The following is a 24,951-nucleotide window of genomic DNA, read 5'->3' as shown; positions in this document are numbered from 1 at the left end:
GTTTCGTTTCATGGTGGGGGGGGGGTGGGATTAATTAATCAACGTACATTATGCATGCGCATTATGCGCGCCCTTTGATCTTGTCCTTCCTGTCTATTATGTGTACTAAAATAGCCGTACCAATAATAATTCCTATTGAAGTATGGTGGCCTGTATAGGCATGCATTTAAACAATGTATTATTTGATGATTCGCTTCCAAACAGCACTTTAGGTAAACGCTGTGCGTCATTTTACCATCAAATAATACATTGTTTAAATGCATGCCTATACAGGCCACCATAGTTTAATAGGAATTACCGTTGGTATGGCTATTTCAGTACACACAACGGACAGGAAGTAAGTACAAGATCAATGAGCTCGCATAATCCACATGCATAATGTACGTTGCTTCATTAACCCCCCCCCCCCCAACTTTGAGCAAGAAGCGTGCACAAGTGTTGTCATCACATCTACGTCTCTATATAAGGAACGAAACAGGTGGACATCTCCACAAATCTGGCTGTCGCCTGATGAAGCTAGGTGTAATTACTGGCGAAACGGCATACTCAAACTGTAAATGTTGTGGCTTGGCTCTCCAACACACCGGTGTGCTGTACTAGTGACGAATTGGCACGTTCTGTTTACGTGACCCTTACTAGTTGGCTGTATCGGGTGGTGGCGGGTTTAACGACACATTTATATATTTACGCGATCTAACCCCAAAAAACCTGTATTATAAACTTAGACCTGTGCCAAATTCAATTACCATTTGTTATATGTGAGTCGAGTTGTTTATTTAAGTAAATGCAGAAGTAACTCAAACATAGTTCTGCCTGCGCTTTCGATAAAATCAGCCCAGCTGGGGCATTGGGAAGTAGGGTGTGGTGGCTAAGGCTGCCACCTTTTCCACTAAACCCGCATATGTTTCAGTCGGCCTAGGTCAGGGGTCATCAAACTTGCGGCTCCAGAGCTGCATGCAGCTATTTTAGGGACTGCAGTGCAGCTCTTGAAATTCGGGAAAATTGTATTTTCTTGTTATTTTGGTTGCTGATCCCTGACCACGGAGGTCCAGTTCACCATGGAAGTCCGGTTCACAATGGAAGTCCAGATTACCATGGGCAGGGGTCAGCAACACGTGGCTCCGGAGCCGTGTGCGGCTCTTTAAGGACTGTTTTGTGACATTATTTACGAAGGACCGTCTAGTATTCAACGCATCTTGAAATATATATTTTTACCGAATTCGAAAGTAAATGGCTCTTCTCCTTGTTTTGTTGCCAACCCCTGGCCTAAGTCTATCACAACTCTGCAGTAAACTGTAATCGAGTTCAACACAATACCACCACCAGATCTCGGTATAAATCAATTCCTGCCACCCAAGCACAGATGCCAACACCTGGACGGGACAACCCGAAGCGTAGAGTTATGATGCACTGACCCCCTGATAATACTTGCACCCCTCCTAAATATTTATGTTATCCCAGTTGAGAATCCCTGACTTGGATGTTGGTGGCTCACTGGGTTGTAAAGTCAGCAATGAGTTTGGGTATTTGTAGATGTGTGTTTGTCAATCCACATTGTTCAAGTGTCAGTCTACACACACACACACCCATCCCATATTGACCCTTAATTCACATGGTGTGAGAACATGTAGAGTGCTGTACTGTAAATAAAAGTCCAGTTGAATGAGATAATTACCCATCTTGAACACCAAACTTGAAAGATTACTTTTAGGATAGACAGTGGGCCTTCTTCCTTTTTATGCCCCTCAAACATTAAAAATGTAAGTATTTTATATACATCCTCTCAACTACATGGCCTTCTGGCAGTGCATATCTCACGTTCAAAGATTTTTTTTTCCAAGTTCAAATGTATTTTGTTAAACCAGGTGACAGCTCAAGAGCGCAGGATAGTCTCATTTGCAAGAGTGACATATCACCGAAATAACAAAAGCAATTAATTAAATGACAACTCTCGACTGGCTTTAACATTCAATGTCTCACCTGGCAGAGTCATGCTTGCTTGAACAAATGGTGAGGAACTGCCAGAAATTTATATAGGCTCGAATGCCATGTGGCTGATGAAATGTGTAAAAATATACTTAATTTTTAAATGTGGATGGACAGATGTGGGGCCGGAGACTTATTGTCTGCTTATTTATTTTTTCACTTATGTTCTCCATCATGACGCTAAATGATTGTTTTGTGTTACTGTTAGGGTGACCAGGAAAATATTTGAAAAGTGGATTTCCCAGATACCGTACAGTTCTGTGCAATAATGCTTTCATGCAATCGCTGATTCAGTTTACACGTGCCATTAGCCACCCGACACCATCTCACCCATAACAAGGAAACCACTTTGAATCACCCATCCGTGCGACCCACACACCCTACGCACTCATATTACAACCTCACCGCACACAAAACACTTAAACACGCCACCACAAGTAACGCATTAGAAAATGTGAACGTTGTTATCATTCACTTGGTACACAGTTTGGCCCAGACAAAATATTTCCAAACCGTGTATAGTAGTATTGCAGTGAACTTTGGCAAGTGCCAAGGAAAGGGAAATTGAGTAATTTAGGACAGTGATAGCAGGTAATTCTCCAAATTTGACCACACTGGTATCGCAAAATCGATTAATCGTGCTCACGATGTCACATGATATTTTACTTGGCTCACACATTGTACGCCACTGCAATTGTACGGTGTTTATGTAGCACATTATCAGTGGGCTGTTGGGCGGATAAGAGCAGACAATGTCAGATCCAAGGGGAAATGCGACACACATTTCGGTGGCTACCTAGCCAGCTTTGAGGACTTTAATACAGTACATTCAGTGGCAGCAACTTCAAGTTAAGCACAACTGAAGATGCTGGAAAGCACTTCAATACGTTTCACGAATAATAATAAAAAAGTGCATTCACACAAAGCCATGAACATATATGGTTTATAGGTCACAGATATTAAATGGACACATCCAAAAAGCATTCTGGGAGGCAAACAGCTTGTGTGTTACCATACAAAAGTAATACTGCAAGAAAAAGGGTAAGCACTATACTTTATGTACAGCCAAAATCGTGCCTTCATGCAGCTTGGGAAGAGCCAGGCTGTATGGGTCTACTAATGTAGTAGTATTAATAATAACTAGCACTGCGTGGGATACAAGGCTGCGGTTGAGGCGTCACGTCAGCACGCACTAACCCGGCTCAACGCTGTGGCATGCAGGTGACGTCACCACCGAGCACGTGCCCACCCACATACCAGCCAGCCAGCCAGCAAAACTTTTTAAAATAACCAAGTACAATGACAATTTCTATAGCGCCATAATATGGCAAGTCATTACAAGTGCGTTGAAATAAATATGCCTGTGCCCGCCAGTCACAACACTCGTGCACACTCATCCATTTTCATTCTATACACCTCCGTACATAAAACCTTGGCTGAGAATCACACGTTACTGGGAACACAATACACGGTGTGACCCAGCGAATGTAATGCAATATCACGCACACGTCAACAACGTGGCTCGTGTGGATCAAGTGCTGCAGAGGCTGCAACGAAAGGTGCATTGTGATCAAGCGGCAGATGCAATGAGTTCCCATAACAGTAAGTAATAAATAGAAATATCTGGCTAGCAGGAAGTAATTGCGAACATCAAAACAGAAATCCTCGATAAGTATGATGTCATCGACATGCACAGTTTCCGAGGCCAGTCAAATGAACGTTGTATATGAGCAAATGAAGGCACGAAAGGACAAATGTTGGTTGTGAAATATGCCTGAACGGTATCGTGCACTTCCGTCACAGCTGAAAAGCCATCCCTGCTATAGCTTCGATCGCATGATACATTTGTCCACTGCGAATTGGGTCCATGCTTTATAACACCTAGGCAGGTCTCTTTAAATGCACGGTGAAAGCTTAAGGACCGCAAGAGAGCAGAGGTTATTTAAAAACTACCGCTCTTTGCAACAACGACTTTGGGCAAAAAATTAATAAGCAACGATAATTAAATTTAAAAACCCGAGGCAAGAGAGTCTACCAATATATCGGCATAGTGCACTATCTCAAACTGTACATGCAGGTCAGTGCTGGAAAAATAAGGTAAAAATGAAGAACCTAAAAGGATTTCAAATTATCAAAACATTTCGTGTTCAGCGGGTAAGTACAGTACCGTATGCGCACTAGTATTGATTTTTGGGACTTTTTTTGCACAGATCCGAAGACGTGAATGGAGTGACAACACCGCTTGCCGGCGAGCATGCCCTCATCGGCCCCGCACATGTCCGCTTGGCAGCTAGCGGGCAGCTAGCGGGCAGCTGTGGGAACGCCGCCGCTCCATCCCCAGTTGAGGTTGCAGATGCCACTGGATGAGCATCGCAGGTGCGACACAGGCAAGGTGACGCAATGGACACTGATGTATCACGATGCTGCTGCTATAGGGGGTGGTGGTGAAGGTCTTTTAGAATAAAATGTTGCACGTATCGAGAAAAATGTCACACTAACTTCCCGTTATTTTGTTACAGCACGGTACTGTATTTTGAAGGCCCTTATTTACTTATTATTCCTGTAATCTACGAAGACGTGGGCAGGAGCCCTGCTGAAGATTCATAAATGTGCACTCGAGGAGTTTTCTTCATAATATCCGCAAAAAAACAATCCTCTTATCCACAAATAGGATGAATTTGCCATGCCACAGTAATCATGGACAGGGGGTTACTTGATTGCAAGGTAAGGCATCGTGCGTTGTATCTTGCATCTCCGGCAGCATAAGTGCTAACTGGAGATGACAGCGGATCTGACACCTTCGAGGGTGTCAAACATAGCCAAAGGGGCCGTCCATAAATGACATCACACACCCGGGGGGGGGGGGGGGTCAGTCATTTGTGACGATGTGTGACGAGGGGTTTTAGAAATGTGATGTCACATCAGAATGCGCAACTTTAAATAAATATAGACAACACGTTCTACTTAATTAAATAGACTTTTTAATAAATGTTTTCTCCTACAACATCAGAGTGCAGCGACACATTAAATACGCACTACAATGACAATAGTTTAAAGCGATTTGAAGCATGTTTTTTTTTTCGGGGGGGGGGGGGGCAGAGCTTTGTGACGTCATATATGAGGGGGGGTCTGACTTTTGTGACGCCGTGTGACGATGGGGGGGGGGGGGTCAAAAATCGTCCAAAATCGCGTGTCGTCATTTATGGACGGCCCCAAACAGCATTAATTTCATCATCATTCATCATCATCAATGTCTTCATCATCATCCATTTTCTTCCATCACTGCCTTCATCACAATCATCATTGTCCCACAGCTGTTTGCGCAATCATCCTTGAATATATCCTCCCACCATGTGGGTACAGTACAGTTTACGACAGTGTTTATCTCCCACATAGTCACTGACCTATGGATGCCACTCCAATACTTATCTCACCCAATAAGCCATCTTAGCGGCAGTGACAGGCGGCAGTGACAGAGGATCATCGCTCCATCTTCGTCTTCTTCACCGTCATCTATCATTGATGGCATGCCAATGGCGGTTGGGGACGGGTTATATTCGTGAATCGTCATTGTCATCTCGCACCTCCGGATTAGCACGGTTGGCTACGTACAATGCGAAAGAAGTTCAACATACTACATGCATCTCTCTGATTCATGGAAATATCACAGATACCTAGGTGAATTCAGCAACTGTTCATGGCCCTTCCGTACTCATATTTTCCACAAAAAGGTGGATAATAGGAAGGCCGATCACAAAATAATGGGAAACATAGGATATCTGGCCAAATTCCAGATAGTATGAGTCATAGAGATATTAAATTCATGGCTCATACAAATGTCACTGTATAATGCTCTAATTACATTCACTTGGCATTTAATAATACATTAATTTGCAATGCCTAATATCTAGTTTAACATCTGATTGCTTATTCCACACTCATTTCTAGCAGTTGAATCGCTGGCTCCACTATCCATTTCTTTGAATCACATCACGTTTCTCGGCGTCACTCTCGACTCCACCTTATCCTTCCGGCAGCGACACCAACCACATCATCAGATCTTGCAACGACCACCTCAGAGGGCTACGTCATTTACGTTAGCCCATCACCACCGAGATCGCCAACACGCTGGCCTACAGCATAGCGAGTCCTGCCTCGACTACGGCAACTCTGTCCATGTTCGATTTTAATCGAATAATCTCAAGAAACTATCTCGCCCGCATCATCCTCGGTGCCTGTCATCCTCGGCTAGATTTCTCCACCTTACTCTACTCATCCACCACTGGCTTCCACATCGCCAGTAGGGTCTGCTGTAAGATCGCACCTCTACGTTTGGTTGTCCACCGAATCTTTCTTCACTGCCGTCACCCTGCACGACAGCTCATGGTAGAACTCTCTGCAGCGCAACTCACAATCTCCTCCTCTATGTGAAAAACCTGACCATCACTGTGAGGCGTCATTCCTGTCGGCAGCCCCTGGCATCTGGAATGCCATCGCCCCTCTGCATATTCACAGCATTCAAACTACACTTACTTTTCAAGAGACACTTAAGGGCCCACTTCTTTCGCCGAACTTTTGAGTAACACTGAGCTTGGCTCAGTACCGTAGAGCCTTGACTTCATTCAACACATTCCTGCGGAGGGAGCTGGTAGGAACGTTGGGTTGCTCGGTCAATGGCCAGGGTCAACGGCGGCGTGGTGTATTCCGCAAATATGCCCGACTGTGAGGGCGGGCACAAGCCAGCGTGAGGAGGTTAAACGTTGAGTTTTATAAGGGCACCACGGGGTGACCAGCCCCTCCCCACCCAGCCCCACCCCTCCCACCCCCCACCCAGCCCCTTTCCACCCTCCCCTCCTCACCCAGCCCCTCCCCACCCTCCTCACCCAGCCCCTCCCCACCATCCCCTCTCCACCCAGCCCCACCCCTCCCATTTTTGGATGCACGACGGACGGACACTATAATCCCCTGTGGGCTGGTGTAACCAGGAGGTTCCTACCAGTATAATACAGTAATTATTATTGAGCAAGCCGTGCCAGGTGACACAGTGATTCTGACTTCCAGGATTGTTCCTCTGACTTTCTGGGTCTGGTCCTGATGATGTTTGAAATAGTTTCAATTGAAACATATATAATTGTGACAATTACTTTGTTTGGCTATGTTGGGTGGTGGAGGGTTATTAATGACACAGATTTGGTCAGATCATTAGGTGGCCTAACCAAAAAATGTATTATGAATCATTGATGGTGGGTTTACTTTTGAACTTAAAATAAATAATGGGAAATCAGTTCACGTAATTTAATGTCAGTGCAAAACTTTAATTACTGGTGTAAAAAACAAGATTGTATTTGTACGGAAATTCATTTAATGCACTATATTGTTTAGTGCAGCTTCAGCAGCAACATTTGCAATGAAGCATTGTATACAGTATTTTTTTTGGTAAATCTTTAATTTTTTATTCATATCAGTTGCCAAGAATGAAATATATTAACGTATTATTGTGAAGTACGTTTTTCACATAAGGCACAAGAACATAAACAAAACTAAGCCATTTTAGAAAACAGTTATAAAATCAAATATTTTTATGCTAAAGCTGCTATTGAATTTTTCTTTCGCTCTTTAATATTTTTGCTCTAGAACACGGCACGAGCGACGGTGTAAACGATGCCGGAGAGAAGCAACTGACCAAGGGCAGTCTCGGTGGCTGCGCATTACGGGGCGTGCAAAAGTGCACACGGCACGAAAACAGATTTAAATCGGTATTTAAAAATTGTGCACACTTAAGCAAATGCTTCACATTGTCAGCCAGAGTAACAGCAAGCGACTGTCCGTGTCGCCGCACACGAGGCCGTCACTGCAAGAAGGACGGGCAGAACCGTTTGTAAAAGGAAGTGTGTGGTGCAGCGCTGAGAAAATGCCTCATCAACGTTGGTGTCGACTTATTTTAAAGCCTTCAATTACCGTAATTGAATCCTTACAAATAAGAAGTTTGCACCATGCAATTATGTTTTGCTACAGGACACATTGAATCTCAATGCTGAGTCGTGTAATAAGACCAGTGGAGTAATAAGTAATTGAACACGTGATCTTAACATATCATTCTCAAAACATTTCGACCACCCATCGTACAGCTGAATGTAGCATAACAACAGACCAAAGGTAATACCTAAAGAGAGATCAAGTACAGTAGTTGTATATATTCTGCAGGAGCGGACCTTGTTGAAGGTCGACTTTGCAAGAACAATTTTTTTTAACTAGAACCCACCACCACTCGACACAGCCAATCACATCAAGTTGTCACATTGGAAAATATGACGTTTTGATTCGGCTTTTGAGCAAACCGGGAATGTTGAAACGCGAGCACATTTCTGACAATTTCACACGAAAACGTTTCGTACGTGAATTATATCATGCGTATTTGAGCGAGCAACACGAAGTGAAATCGTTTGATAATCTGAGATGCAGGTAATTCTGGTAAATTGTTACGAATAATTGCTCAAGACCACCCGCGTTGAGTTCATGTGGAGCTGTGTGAGATTCAAAAAGACAATAACAACACGGCACCTGTGATCTTAAAAAAAAAGAGTTTAAATTACAATATTTTACTATCTAAACTGAAGGTAATCATGTATATACCATGTTTTAGTTCCACAATTTCATATTTTCACCAAACATTTCACCAAATATTGAGTCTACAAAAAAATGAAATAACACTTTCTTTCCTGTCATTTCATTTTTAAAAAACCTTTACCGAGGTTTTCAAGTTGGTATTTGAAAGCATAGTCTCAGAAATGAAACGTTATTACAATTTAATAGCTGGAAGTCACAAAAAAATGTGACTTTCTTTTCAAAGTGTCCCTCACTGCAAATATCACACATCACTCACACAGAATTCCCCTACCAATCTCTATACAATGTCTAATTATTCCTGGTCCTCTTTCAGTAATTGACCTAAGTATACATATTCTGAAGTGTTTAATAGTTAAATCTTGACTTAAAGCTTTCGTGACTGCAGGAATTCATATTCTTCGTCGTGATTTTGATTTTATTATTTTTTCTATCTACGTGGCTTTACCGAAAGACCCAAAGAATATGTTTAATAGTTGAGTACCTCCCAACAAATATATTTATTAGGCTTTGCGAACTTGTAGTATGTTGTTGAACTTCATTTCGCACCGCACGTAGGCAGCCAACCATGCTAATCGGAGGTGCTTTGCACAGAGCTGCTAACTGTATAGCGCAGCATAAATATGGGGCAGCTGCATGTGTAGCCTTGGTTATATAATTAGCTGGTCCATCTTCTTGGTTCTTTCGGTAAAGTCACGTAGAAGGGAAGTAATAAAATAATAAAAATAAAACATAATAAAACAATTCTCACGACGTTTCGGCCACAACGCAAGCAGCCGTCCTCAGGTGAAGAATGAGACAATGCCAAGCTAGGAGCTTATATATAAGCTGCTTCGGAGGCGGAAGAAAGAGCGGCTCCGAAGCAGCTTATATATAAGCTCCTAGCTTGGCATTGTCTCATTCTTCACCTGAGGACGGCTGCTTGCGTTGTGGCCGAAACGTCGTGAGAATTGTTTTATTATGTTTTATTTTTATTATTTTATTACTTCCCTTCTACGTGACTTTACCGAAAGTTTAGTTTTTTATTTTATTACTTCCCTTCTACGTGACTTTACCGAAAGAACCAAGAAGATGAATCCCTGCAGTCACGAAAGCTTTAAATCGAAATTTAGCTGGTCCATGCATCACAGCCGTGCATGGGTGCGGGTAATTACCGTATCCGGGCAGGCCTCTACTCGCCACACAGGCCCTGCGGGTCCTTCTTTCTCGTCTGAACTCCATGCCAGAGTTTAGATGGCATCGGCTATGCATTTCAAGGCAAATCTGCCTATTTGGAATCAGCAAGAATAGATTTTCTCACCATCTGAAATCGGCCATGCTTAGCTAAGCCAAGCATTGCCAAAGCTTAGCTAAGCTGGATTCGCAATAGAATCCCATTGTAATGCATGAGTCTTCCAAAGTAGATTTCCTGCAGGAATCATGCAGGGTGGAATCATAGGCATCTTCCATCTCTAATGCTGGGTATATATCATGAAATTGCAATCTACAGAATTTAAACAATCTCACAAATCAGCACATCTGTGCTATCCATTTTTTTTACACATATCTGCTCTGATGCAAAACATGTGATTAGCAATATGCAAAAACATATTGTACGCATTTTTGTTGTGTTCTAGATGCTTGTTGCTGTAGTTTGTTCAGCACACAGGTGCTAAACAGATCGTGACCTCGTGTTTCGAGCTAAAATGCCATCGAATTTGCACATGGGCTGCAAAGCGCCTGATTGATGTGAATTCACAAGAAGGAAGTCTGACACGGTTGCATTTTACTGGTAGGAACCACCTAGTTCCACCAGCCCACAGGGGATTATTGTGTCCGTCCGTCGTGCATCCAAAAATGGGAGGGGTCGGGCTGGGTGGAGAGGGGAGGGTGGGGAGGGGCTGGGTGAGGAAGGTGGGGAGGGGCTGGGTGGGGAGGGTGGGGCTGAGTGGGGGGTGGGGCTGGATGGGGAGGGGCTGGTCACCCCGTGGTGCCCTTATCAAACTCAACGTTTAACCTACTCACGCCGGCTTGTGCCCGCCCTCACAGTCGGGCATATTTGCGGAATACACCACGCAACCGTTGACCCTGGCCATTGACCGAGCAACCCAACGTGTTCCTACCAGCTCCCTCCGCAAGAATGTATTCTCAGTGTCAGTATGCCACGTACTCTAAAGAGAAATACACAGCACGAGCAGGCTTTAAATTGACCCCTCTTGTTCTTCTTTGTTTGGAAATGGGACATTGCAGCCAAGTTTGGCAAGACAGCACGTGAAGACCATCATTAAAGTTCTGAACTGTGAAGTATAACAACATATGTGCCGTTTTATTGAGGCACCGTGTGTTCTCTCGGTGTGGTCTGGGACTGCTTTTGTTGTTGTCTTTGTATCCTTGTTAAAGTGTTGAATAATCTGCAGGAATGTATGTGCTTATGAAATTTGTACGTATATACTTTACGTATTAATATACTTTATATTCATATAAAATTGTATACTTTATAGTAATATTTATATTAATTTATTAGTAGTGGCTTGTTTACCTTTTCTCTATTTTTGCACTCCGTGTTTTTGTATTATTTGATGTTGTAACTTGCTGATCTGCCCGTGACTGGACATCTGTTGAAAAAGAGCTTCATAGCTCATCGGATTCCTCCTTCAGTTCTAAACAAGTGATTCTGATTTTGACATGCGGGGTACTGGAGATCCGTAAATCAGCATGTGTGCAATGGTGGGCGTTTTCATAAACCGCGGCAGCTGTACGTCACATCACGATCAGAGAAATACAACAACAGCTGCCACTCCCCCCAGTGACCGTCATGTCAACACAGCACTTGTCCACGGCTAGCAGCTCCCCTCCCTCTTCTGTGACAGCCAGGGGGAGGGTACCCCGTCATGGATAAGCACATTCTTGGAAAAGAAAAGCGTTCATCCTATGACTCGTGAAAATTATGCTAAGGCTCAAGACGATTTTTGGTTTATTTTACCAGGTAAGGCCCACTGAGCTATAGAGCCCTTTTTCAGAAGCGACCTGGCGACAAATGATAGCCCAACGAAATGGCTTATCATCGGGCAATGTATAGCAGTAGCCAAATACTCTAAACGCACATTGATCCTAAATTTGGAGGGAAAAACCAGAGGACCCCGAGAAAGATCCACGAGACCACATGGAGAACACGAAAACTCTAAATATGCAGGCATCAGGGTAGAGATTGAACCCACGACCTCCTGTATACCAGGCGAGGTAGTCAACATCTTGCCACCGTGGTGCCCTTATCCGCAATACACTTTGTGGTTAACCACGGAGAGTGGAATTCATTTTGCACGTAGCAAAGTGCTGCAACTGTAAATCTGCTATTTACCACACGGTTCCACAAACCAAAGTCCTAACTATAAATAATGTAGTGTATATTAACATTTTTCTAAACCATTTTACAAAGAAGAAACTGCTACATTAATAATTGACGCAGAGAGCAGAAAGTAAATCTTAAGAGTCAGGCAAGAAAGCACTCTCTCACCAAGGTTAATAGGATTACTGCTGTGCGGCACAGTGTAGTGTAACATATAAATGTGCAGAGGCCTGTATCTCATGGCTGAATGTAACATCGTCAAACATCCTCACGCAATATTGTCTTCCTTATCATCATCATTACCATCTTCTTCTTCATCATCACTGCACTGTCGTCATCATCCTCTGCATCCACTTCATCGTATTTATCCATCATTGTCTTCCTATTCATCATCATTTTCATCCCCCCACCTACACCCCTCGTGTTTACTGTTGAATGTAGCACCCATGCACGACCCCTTCCTCTTATCCGCAACAACCGCAACGCAACAAAAGTGCAGGGCCCACAGAAAATGGGAAGGACCGTGGAATCGGTTGAGCTCCTTGTATCACACAACACGAGTGCGGTGGATAAGAGGAGTGTTCATTCATCCATCACACGCGTGACCTCTCGCTGAAACCCCGGTGCTGTCACGTTGTCCTTTCGTATTGCACGTTTGGGTCACCCAGTGCGACTTATATTCGAGCGCCATACACAGTGTGTGCACGTGCAGTGGCCTCGTCGGCTGCCGGGTTTATTAATGGAGCGTGGAGGTCATGTGTAGCGACAACACCTGTGTTGTGCAAGTGCTGACAATAGAATGCAGTGATGCATGTCCATGTTTTACGAACGAAGGCTGTGTTGTACGCTGCAATATTTACCGAAATCCTACATAATGTACGCTTGTGTGTATATGTATAGCACGGTATATGCATTAATTGGTGATGCTACGTTGGCGGTGATGCACAAGCATAATTAACAAAACTCCTCAACACATTCGTCGGTGACACAGTGCCTCAAAAGAAATATAAATAAAATGTGACATTTTCAGCATAAAGATGGGCCCTATAATAGGTTACGTTATGAGCAAAGGCCCTTCTTTACGTTCTATGAAAGAGAGCCATTGCCTGAAACGTCACCTATTTTGTTTCCTTTTAGGGCAGCGTTACAATGTGTTGATTTATATATAGAGGATACAGTTTACTACAAACTGTAAAGATATCAATTGCACGAATGATTTACATTTAAAGCGAGAGTTAATATCAAACAATTAACTAACCCATTGTCATTTCCTAGGCCACAAATTACTAAGGGAATCCATTTAGCAAAGTGCACACAATATGCTTTCAAAGGCTTCCAAGTGTGATACATTTTGCATCACGTGTCCATTGGTGGACATAATCTCACGGCAGGACGCCAGTTTGGAATGCAGGGGTTCTGCACCACACCATTTTGTGGGTGAAATAAAGTTCACGATCTATAGTCTCCGCAAGCACACTTCCTCATTTGGTTGCATGCAGGCTAAGATAGCCCGGCTCAACTCTGCGTCCAAAGTTCAACGAACTGCAAACCTAATTCCAGCCCCCCTGATAAATAATTTACCGTGAGCTTTCGGTGAAGTGCCATCGTGCGTCTTTTTGTGCCGCTCATCTTGCGATAGGAAGGCACAACACTGCAGTTACACTATTTGATAAAAGTAACGACCCAAGAACACGATTTCCCAATAATAAGAACGCTCTGTTAAATTTCGATTCAGACTCTGCCTTCTCGACAGACCTGTTCTCCACCTGAAGACGGCTGCTTGCGTTGTGGCCGAAACGTCGTGAGAATTATTTTATTATGTTTTATTTTTATTATTTTATTATTCTCCTTCTACGTGACTTTACCGAAAGAACCAAGAAGATGAACGCTCTGTTTTTCCTCTCCAAAAATGCGTATTATTACGCAGCAGTTTTCATGGAACAAAAAAAGGCAGCCTTGGTAGAATGGTGTACAGTTTTCATGTTGCTTAAGTTCCACAATAACAAGGAAGTCTGTATGCAAATGTCCCACTGATCATTATTCAAGACCAATATCTATCACAAACACTGTACACCCACTGTTTCCCTCAGTTCACTACCACATGGTTCGCATTACAAGTGCATGTAGTGTGCACAAATATACTCTAAATACACTTTCAAGCCTTTAAAAAGGTCAAAGTGATTTCCCGCTCGAATGAGCATCGATGTGATGCTCACCTCCTGTTTGTAGATCTGGGCCAGTGGTGGAAATTCCACATTCCTATGGTGTATAAGCAAGTCTCTGTATAGGACAATCACCCTTGACTTGAACACAAATGAGTTCTCATTTTATTGACTCCGGAAGACCCGAGTCAAACCGCAACCAGGATTTGAACTCGCAAACCTTTGGATGGCAAGCCGCTCGCTCAACCGCTGAGTTGGAGAAGAATGTCTTCGAATAATGATTTTAGAAACACACAAACGTTGAAAGTTTCATATTTGAAAGTGGCCGTTAGCGAGCACTTACGTCCCACGAGTAGGTGATGTGGCGAGTACCACGCCCAGTCGTCTTTGTTTCTCCAGTGCCGATGTTTACACATCACACCAAGTACTCATTCGAAGCTGAGTCGACCTAGGGGAAGCCCGGTACCGGTTCCGATATTTGTTACTGATGTTGGCTATGAGCAGGAATCTAATTCGGGTTGGTTCGCTGGATTTGTAGCGAAGCGAGCTAACCACTACATGACCACTTCCCACACATACAATATTACAACAGACCAAGTCAAACCCACATACACACTGAAATGTACACGACATGGCTACAAGACTAAGCTACTGATTGGATGATGCATTGCCATCGCACGCGATTGCAAAATTAAAAAAGAATAAAAATCCAGCTCAATCCCGTGCGACAGTATGCAGTGGCACCGTGACCATAATGACGCAACAGCGTATTGACATATTCTTGGTTCTTTCGGTAAAGTCACGTAGAAGGGAAATAATAAAATTATAAAAATAAAACATAATAAGATAAAATTCTCACGTTTCGGCCACAACACAAGCAGCCGTCCTCAGGTGAAGAACATGGCTGTCGGGAAGACAGCGGCCTAAATGCGTATTGACAGTGATGCAATAAATAGCCATCAGTTCGATTGCACCCCAGTAATTACAAAAATATGGCATGGTGTACCTTGGCTTTAAACCATCCACACAACTGCTATAATAACATTCGCTACATTCATTATATTAGCCAAGCCATCGCCGCATACATAAGAGGAGTGCCTTCCGAAGTGTCAGAATATTCATCCCATTACCTGAATCCATTTGTGAAGACGAGTCCCCTGAAAGTGGTTTCCCAGAAGTGTTACAAGCCTCCCATTATCCAGGACCTTTGGTCAAATAAGAGGAGTGGCTTGAAAATGGTGGAAACTTCATCCTACTAAAACTATTAGTGTTGCCAACTCTGGCAACCAAATCAACTGGAACATATCGTGGCAAGAAGAAAGTGTCATAGCACCGAAAGAGGGGAACAGTACGCGTAAATGCATTGATTTAAATTATGCATTTTTACGCAACTTACAAAATGGCTCGGCAAGAATTACAGTATCCCAGGAGAGCTGCCTTAAATAAAGAGGACAATCTTGGAAAAAGCCCAGACAGGTGGCAACCCTACCTCCTGTGTTTATCTTTGCTCTAACGCTCATATAAAATTAGCATATGCACGGATAAACCCAAATAATAGCACATTGCATGCACAGAGCAAATCAGATAGGAAAATCACTGTGAAATAAAATACTAATGGCATGAGTGTTGCATTTTTTTTATATGGCCACTTTTTTATTCACTATTGAAATACTCAACTATTTTATGATGTTTTTTTAAGGTACCACTAATGAGAAAGTGGCAGATGGGTTTTTCCTTCATAGCGAAAACAAGCGGGCTACCCACAAAGCATAAGTACTAGTTTTGCCATCTGGAGAGAAAGCGGCCTCGTAATATTGCTCCTACAGATGGCTGAGAATGGATGTTCTTCATCAATGAAATGCAGTTTACATGCAAGCTGCATTTTGCAAGCTACGTAAATAATCGTTGTGGCCACGCTCACTCCCAAGACAGATTTCCAAGAGTCTCGTTGCATTGATACTTGCACGACTGTGTGTATTTTCATGCAATTTTAATTGTGTTAGAGTGCAGCTGACTTATTGTCCATCTGCTCAGGCGTGCAATCGTATCAAGAGAAAGTAGTGCATTACTGTACTATATAAGGTACCCACTAAAACACACAGTTTGCATTAAATGCAGCATTGGCTATTAAACACGGTAGAGTTTTATCAACGTGTTGCTGTTCAGCATTCTATACAACTCCAATGAGCCACATGTTTGCAGGCAGGCCTTGTTATTTTTAGAGAATGACTAATTGTGCAGGAGGTGGTTAACTCTACGCTCACTGACACGCTAAGACGCACTCATGCGAAATGTGTCACGCGATCTTTAACATCCGCTTGACAGGACAGCTGGCCCAACATGCCCTAGATTTGATAGTGCACACGGCTTTACACTTCTAGCCGAAGTGAGCTGAGCAACCTTTTAGAGAATGTTTTTTTTTAGCTGAAGCACCATGGATGCATTAAATGAAACACAGTGCAATGTTGCGAACGTGAACTTGTCAGGCCAAATTTATTCTGAACAGCCATTATGTTTCACTGTGCGCATTGCTCCCGCAAATAAAGCATTGCATCAAACTCCCGTACGCATGGATGCAATTTCATGAAAAGAAAATGCCGTGAATAACTAGAGTTTGTTATTTAAGCATTTTTTTGTGAACTGAAAATATATTTTCTTTCACTGGTAATGAACGTCTTGGGGGAGCAGTAGGCACTGCGGTTTAGCATTGAACCGTGTCCAACTCAGATTGACTCCCAGCCATGGCGAATATGGGTGGCGAGTGGTGTCTGAATACAGTGGCATCGTGTGCAAACATAAATTCCACACACAAGGATCGACACGTGCATTTTAAACATCTCAGGTAGAGGTAGGCAAGAACTGATGATGTCATCATTATCACTTGCTGTCACCTCGTCACGCTGGGTGTGCACTCCAGTGAGTTTCCTGCATTTCGGAGGCCGATGATTCATGTCCTCTATTTCTAAATGGATACCGAAGAATGGATTTTACGTGCCAATCTACTGCTAGATGTGGGCATCATTGCTGTGCAGGCCATGCAGAGTCACTTGACCATATTTCACCACGCAGATTGGTGAAGGTGGGGAGCATAGATAGGGGAACTTAGAAGTACATTACAACAGTGGATTTTAATGCACTGTCCTCTGCTGCTCACCACAGAGCACTATAGCCTATAATCATGTGACGTACATGGTGGTCGACCATTCAAGAAATTATCCAGGCCCAAAACCTGCTTAGCTGCCAAGATCTGACAAGATCGGGTGCATTACAGGTGATTTTTTTTGAGTCGATGAATCGATTATTTTGAAAATATAAATGTTTATACAATTTATAAATCAAATCATCATTTAAGCACTTATGTCCACCAGTCGAACCACACTGTTTCAAAAGCCACCAATACTGATGACATTGCACGAAGCGACACCCCCCTGGATTATTAACTGCCTGTGCCACATCTACGATATGCAAGATGCAGATTGCACGACAGTAACTGTCTTTCACCCCGTCAACATCATATAAACGTGGATAAATTTAAATGCAGTTTAATCATATTATATATATTTGTTTAATTATATTTCAGTAACCCAAATGGCACAAAGGAGCAGCTCATGTGTTAGTTTAAAAAAATCGTTATTGTCCCAAAACACTCAAATTGGTAGCTGAGATTGCGTTCGTCTGACCTACAATTGCAAGTCATTGCCACGTACCACGTGACCCGTGGTTTACTCAGGGAGTATGGGGAAACAACATTTTTCAAAGCAAACAGGAAACCTGCAAGGAGCTGAACCTCGACTCATTCACCTCCCTCCAACACCCCCAGAGTAATGCAAATGAATTAATCATAAATACTATCAAACATTTACGTGATTGCTATATTTACCTCGTGCTAAAGTGTGTGTTCATACGCATGCAGCGGGAGAAGATACAGAGGCCGGTTGAAATTGTGTTGCAGTACTGTATTGAAATATATGGGTTATTAAGTACTGCAGTTAAGTTTGTTATGGATTTGGACAAAGCTTAATGCAATCGATTTTTTTTATATATATAAAATCCCTACACACACATTAATTTGATAACATTTATTTTATCATAAAATGCATAACTAGCACTGCCTGCGCATTTGCGCCAGATAAAACTTAAGTGAAGTCACCCTCTCGCTCAGAAACGTGTCTGCAACAGCACTAAATTGGAAGTGTACTGGGAATCTGCTTGGAGCAAGTACTGTGGAGGTCCAACTCAGAGCTTTGAAGGATTCTGGTTGTATTTGAAGTCTCCTGCAAACTCTGGTTCAAATGGGCCAAAACATCTCGACAGGAAATATTGTATGTTGTAGGATCTGATTTGGGAAATAGGAAAAAATATTATAGTACCATAGTGCCAAGCTTAGCAGTGTTCATTAGGACGCTGTCTTTCCGACAGCTCTGTTCTTCACCTGAGGACGGCTGCTTGTGTTGTGGCCGAAACGTCGTGAGCATGTTATTATGTTGTATTTTTATTATTTCCCTTCTACATGACTTTAACGAAAAATCTAGAATAAGATTATAGTACCTTTGTCATGTTCTCCGTTATTGAACGGAATGCATTACAGAATGGCATATTAAACCTGACATTGTATAGTGAAATCTGTAATAGATGCCAATGACACTCTCTGGGTACGTAACCATTGTTCATTGCACACGGTTTGAGCATTGAAGTGCAAGGTGCGTTCCAGTGCTATAATCATGTTCATATGGCAGGTTATTAGATGTACCAAGTTGTTTTTTGGAAAGTTTGGGGTCAAAATGTTGTCAGCTGAAAGTTGACAACTTCCTGGGAATACCCTTGATAACATTTGTCCTCTGATGTACCATTTTGGAGATGCAGAGTGTGACAGACGGACGGGCACTTGCAATTTGCCATATAATGAAGATAATAATTTTCAGCCATTTGTCAACATATTGTTGGATGAAGGCCTTTAAATGTTATGTCAGTTATGTAAGTTTTTTGACAATATTTCGCCGTACTGGTCAGTATTTGTTGAAGGTGGGCGGACCCAGGATAGATCCAGATATCATTGCTCGCCACTGATGTTAGCCGTGACCAGGAATCCAACTCAGTTCGCTGGGTTCATAGCGCAGTGCACTGCACAGCACCACCGCTCCTCCCGACTTTAAATTTACCGTATAGTAATTCACATTTAATTCCTAAGTAATTATTCGGACAGTTCTGCTTGTATATATGTTAAATTTCTGTCGTACTGTACATAGCCAACCATACGAATCAGAAGTGCGGGGAAAGGACAAAAACACTAAACACAAAAAAGTGGTTCTAAAGAAATTAGTTTTCAATGTAGATTTAAAAGTGCACAACTCCAGTGGATTCCTAATATCCGAAGGAAAAGCGTTCCGGACGGCCGCAGAAGTGCACCTGAAAGCACAAGCTACAGTGACCATCTTTGTTTGATGGCAAGCCAAGGATGACCAGAGTTCACGTGATGGTTTATGCTCCTTTAGGAGATTAGCAAGGTATTGTGGTTAATTTGTGGCAAGCCCTTTGTGTGGAATGAGTGCAAATGTCTTCTACACAGAGCCTGTTGTTGGAAGCCACATGAGAAGCAGCTGTCATCCATGCAAAGTCCCTCTGTGCAACTTGATTCATAAGATACTTTCAAAGCATGTTTAATTTTTAATTAATGTATGATTAAACAATTCCTTATAATGTAAATGACTAAAACATGTAAAAAGTATATTGGAATCTAAAACAAAAAGTAAATTAACAAACCAACAATGATTGAAAAATTATAGTAGAGTAATGTGATAAATGAACAGTCGTTTAACAAAATTATCAGAATAACAACATCATTTGCATATGCTGCAATGTAACACATTCCTGGGGAGGGAGCTGGTAGGAACGTTGGGTTGCTCGGTCAATGGCCAGGGTCAACGGCGGCGTGGTGTATTCCGCAAATATGCCCGACTATGAGGGCGGGCACAAGCCGGCGTGAGTGGGTTAAACGTTGAGTTTTATAAGGGCACCACGGGGTGACCAGCCCCTCCCCACCCAGCCCCACCCCTCCCACCCTCCACCCAGCCCCACCCTCCCCACCCAGCCCCTCCCCACCCAGCCCCTCCCCACCCAGCCCCTCCCCACCCTCCCCACCCAGCCCCTCCCCACCCTCCCCACCCTCCCCACCCTCCCCACCCAGCCCCTCCCCACCCTCCCATCCCCACCCAGCCCCTCCCTCCCCACCCAGCCCCTCCCTGCATGACAGACACAATAATCCCCTGTGGGCTGGTGTAACCAGGAGGTTCCTACCAGTATTAATTAGCGTGTAATAATTGCCTAACTTTGCACAAGACCACCCTCGAGTAATAGGTAGGGACATGCGCGTTGTATAGCTACACTGCACTGTGTTCACACTTTTATATGCAGTGGAACTTCTCTGATCTGTGACCAAAGAGGAGTAACCATGTTGGGCAGAAGCAAATTATTTATAATTATGATTTTTTTTTAATACTCTTATTCCCATTGCATTATCTGTGATACCATGGCTGTGGATAGCAGAATACATTCATTGGGTTACTCTTCTCAGAGGTATAAGTGCAGCCCTGCAATTGCTTGCTTAGACTACTGCTCGAAGGGTCTCCACCACAGGGAGCTCTTGGAAGATGTGAATACCCACGCTTTACCCCACAACATGCAAGCTTCCGACTGACTATAACTGTGGTGTATCCATTTATATTGCCCGGTGGAACTTGTCAATCGTTTAAAATGCCACGACAAGAGATCGATCCGGTGACCTTTAGTCCAAGACCACACACTATTACTGGCAAGTGCCGTTAATTTGAACAAATTTCAACCATTAAAACAATGCATCGGTCCCAATAAATTAGACAATATAGGAAACTGCATCTGACCACAAGCATACACTGTAAAAAGACTATTATTGTATAATATTCGTGCTAGAACATATCCCTATCTTTTTTCATCGTAAATTATAAATTGAAAATGATTCAATCTTATTTTGAAGTCGTTTTCCTTGAAAATAATTGGAATGAATCTTATGGATAATGGGAGGAGGCCAAAGCAGAGGATGGCAGCGGAAGAGATGGCTAGAGGAATAATTTTGGAGGGAATTACTGGACAGGAACGACTCAGAGAGAAGACGGAATGGATAAAAACTTTTACTCAGCAGTGAGAAGTGAAGAAACCGTACGTAGCCAACTGCGCGAATCAGAGGTGCAGGGGAAGGACAACAAACTAAACACAAAAAGCGGTTCTATCGTACGTTTACCTGCCTGCAAAAGGTTTTTCACGAAATCAAATCATCAAATTGCGTGTGGGTGACAATCGGGGGCATAATCGTGAGAAGAAAGGGGTGGAGGGCCCTTACCTTCGGTGACGATGTCGGTGATGGTGGCAACGAAGCTCTCTGGGGCGCTCTCGCAGGACAGTATCGTCCACCGGTGAGACACGTGCAGGGCGGCGAGCAGGCCTTGGGCGTCCTCTTCACTCACCCCGCACAGCAGCAGCAGCACGCTCTTGGGGGGCACCAGCAACTTGAGCAGGTCCCTGATGGGGACAGCAAAGGCATGGCGTCTCAGCACTCAAGGTCAGAATCTCACAATCTGTATTTATCTTTCCTGGAGGAATCCGATGAGTTCTAAAGCTCTTTGTCGCAAGATGTCCAGTAGGGGTGAGTCAGAACGTTGCAACAACCAACGATACGAAAACACGATAGGAGTGTAAAGTATAGGAAAGGTAAACAAATCACTTAAAATATATATGCAGGGACATGTTGGTTGACTAGTAATTAATCTGGGTTCACACCCTGATGCAAATGCATTCTTAACGCCGTTAAGGAACGTGACTAACGGGGTTTAACTTAACAATGACATTTCTATGCTACGTGGATTCCTCCACCCATGTTGAGGATTAGGTATCTCGTCAAAGAGCATAAACCATCACTGGCATCGCTTGCTTTCAGATGCCCTTCTGCAGCCGTCTGGAATGCTCTTCCTTCCGAGATTAGAAAACCACCGGAGCTATGCCCTTTTAAAGTTATATTGAAAATGCATTTCTTTAGAACTGCTTTTTTTGTGTTTAATTTGTTGTCCTTCCTCCGCACCATCGATTAGCATGGTTGGCTACGTATGGTGCAAAAACACATTCCTGCGGAGGGAGCTGGTAGGAACGTTGGGTTGCTCGGTCAATGGCCAGGGTCAACGGCGGCGTGGTGTATTCCGCAAATATGGCCGACTGCGAGGGCGGGCAAAAGCCGGCGTGAGTAGGTTAAACGTTGAGTTTTATAAGGGCACCACGGAGTGACCAGCCCCTCCCCACCCAGCCCCACCTCTCCCACCCCCACCCTCCCCACCCAGCCCCTCCCCACCCAGCCCCTCCCCACCCTCCTCACCCAGCCCCTCCCCACCCTCCCCTCCCCATCCAGCCCCTCCCTGCACGACGGACGGAAACAATAATCCCCTGTGGGCTGGTGTAACCAGGAGGTTCCTACCAGTATAAGTTCGACATACATACATATCAGACTGACTTTATCATCTCAATAACACTGTGTTCGATCACCATTATAGAGGTCAAAATGACTCCTCTTGATCGTTCTTTCCTCACACTGACCGAGTATGGAATTTCCTCCCATTGCCCCTTTTCCCCAGGTTCTTATAACCGTGCACACTTGGAGAAAAGCATTCATTATTATCTCATGCACCTTCAACAAGTGATGTTTCTGGCTGACCTCTCGGCATGTTGGGCCTTTGGGCCTGAACTCATGGCAACAGTGACACAAAAAAACGCACGTTTACCTTCCACAATGCAGTTCTGCAGTTTGACAATTTAGAAATATGTTTTAATTTAAATCAGCGTGTGTATCCGTCTTGGATTTTTGCTAATTTATTTGACATTTTCTCTTTAAAAAACGCTCTTATTTCAGCTTCTTCAATTTGATTTAAGGCACAAGTCCGGTCATTTCTCCCGACACTCAGTTGACGTTGCTGCCATCTCTCTATGTTTCTATTCCGAACAATGGCCACTGTCTGTTTTCCTGTTCTAAGATAGATGAACTGAGTGCTGGGTTTTGGATTTATGTTCTCTATCTATTTTGCAGAAGGTCCATGACAAAGGGCCAACTCCTCTTTTTGAGTCCTGATTGTTGTCATTTATACAGAGGCTGGTAGCGTTTGGAGTGTTTTAACATTTGCTACATCAAGGTCATGTTTTGATCAAAGTGAGTGATAGGTGATCAGGCACACTGCAACATCCACTCCTCCCTTGAACGCTTCACAACATAAAACAGCTGTTGAAGAAACAAGATCAGCTGTGTTAACATTTCTACCGTGCAATATTTTTTTCAACCCAATTCCTTCTGGAAGAGGTTTTTCACCTCAAGGGTTGTTTAACCTGTTAAATAAAGATGAAATAAATAAAGTATCTTGAATAAAACTTGGTGATTTTTTTGTTGCATCCAGACATTGATCAACAAATCAAAATGCGCCTTTCTAGGCTATGTAAAGATTCACAGCTTCTGTAGTCATGAAGTGTATATGCTCTGAAGTAATATCTTGTTGCCTAAGTGTAAATTATAAACTCAATTTCAGAAAGAAAGAATGAAGGCATATATAATAGGGCAATTGAGTCACCTTTCATGAAATCCGAGAGGGGTGCCCACAGATAAATAAAAAGGCACAGCAAATGAAAAAAGTATACACAAAAAATATTATATTTACTGCTTTTCGTTTGTTTTCAAGTTTTCCCATTTTTTTCTCAGACATCTCCAGTGCAGCGGTGTACACAACCAAACAACAACAGTGAATAAAAGGGGCAAACAAAAACAATCTGACTTGAGGTGAACATGACCGAATATAGCCATGGCGTCTGACATGAACATCCCCTGCACTGTACGTGTTGTTTGCATTCTTGTGTTTTCTGTGATGGTGATGTAAAGCTGAAGTCAGCACTCGTGCGATATGTTGTGCTGCCTAGACACAATGACAAATTAAACGCCAAGAAAATAACGGATTATTTACAAATGTATGCATTAAAAATAGATGGAAGCAGAGTGCAACTCCTGCATAAGTTGCTATTGCAGTACTTCAAGCGACTTTATTTCTTTATAATCATGTGAATGTCCAATTCTGGTCAATGCACACAAGCAGCTGCTATTACAGTGTATAAGACCATTATTTCTGCTAATTTTCACGTTTGATATTCAGGGTGTTGCATTTCCACACAGCAGTCCCACACCTTCAACGGATGTCACCAAGTCTTTAACTTCTGGTTTCGCAGCCGAACTTGTTCAAAACTTTACCGTGGTGACAAGGCAGCCGTGGAACTTAAACCGGTGAACCCACACCAAACTGCTTCAGCGACGAATGCGGCGCTACCATTATGAGCATCGGTGATGAATCCACTGGTGGATAAAGGCGTTCCCCCAAGCCATTGCCAATGTCTGAAATGTATCAATACACCTACCACTTGCAACACAAGCCGTTTTCATCACTCCATTTCCTCATTGTGCATTCTCTCAGACACTGTTCCGTTCCTTGGCTAATTACTGTCGTCCATGAACCTTTCTAGTTGATGTGTCCTGCCAAGCCCACTTATTTTTCTCAAACAATTTAAACTATATATTTAACCTGTGTATGTTCCCTAAACCGTGTGTTCAACTTTTTGTCTCAGTGTAAATTCAAGCACGCATGTCGTACGCAGATTTCAAACGTTGTTCTCTGGGCACATTTGTAAGTTACTTTTCATTAATTATCAAGTTCAACTCTATATAAAAGCACTCTGACGTGCTCTAAACCACCTCTTATATAAATGTCATTTTTATTCTGGTCTGCCTGAAATGGCCGTGCTAGGTAC

The 24,951-nt window shown here is 43.1% G+C and overlaps 1 protein-coding gene across 6 annotated transcripts in view; it reads right to left on the bottom strand.

The window, feature by feature from the left end:
* LOC133350616 (phosphoinositide 3-kinase adapter protein 1-like) overlaps positions 1–24,951 on the bottom strand; it is a 172,563-nt gene that overhangs the window by 135,266 nt on the left and 12,346 nt on the right. For all 6 annotated transcript variants that reach the window (XM_061565152.1, XM_061565153.1, XM_061565156.1 and 3 more), the window contains exon 3: positions 21,470–21,648. In XM_061565152.1, coding sequence (XP_061421136.1) covers positions 21,470–21,648 — 179 coding nt within the window. The remainder of the gene's footprint in view (positions 1–21,469; positions 21,649–24,951) is intronic.

Source organism: Lethenteron reissneri, chromosome 34 (genome assembly GCF_015708825.2).
Source record: "Lethenteron reissneri isolate LAM-NWPU_2019-01 chromosome 34, ASM1570882v1, whole genome shotgun sequence".
NCBI classification, from domain to species: Eukaryota; Metazoa; Chordata; class Hyperoartia; order Petromyzontiformes; family Petromyzontidae; genus Lethenteron; species Lethenteron reissneri.
Note: the sequence above shows the minus strand (reverse complement) of the source record. Positions and strands in the feature narration are given on the sequence as shown.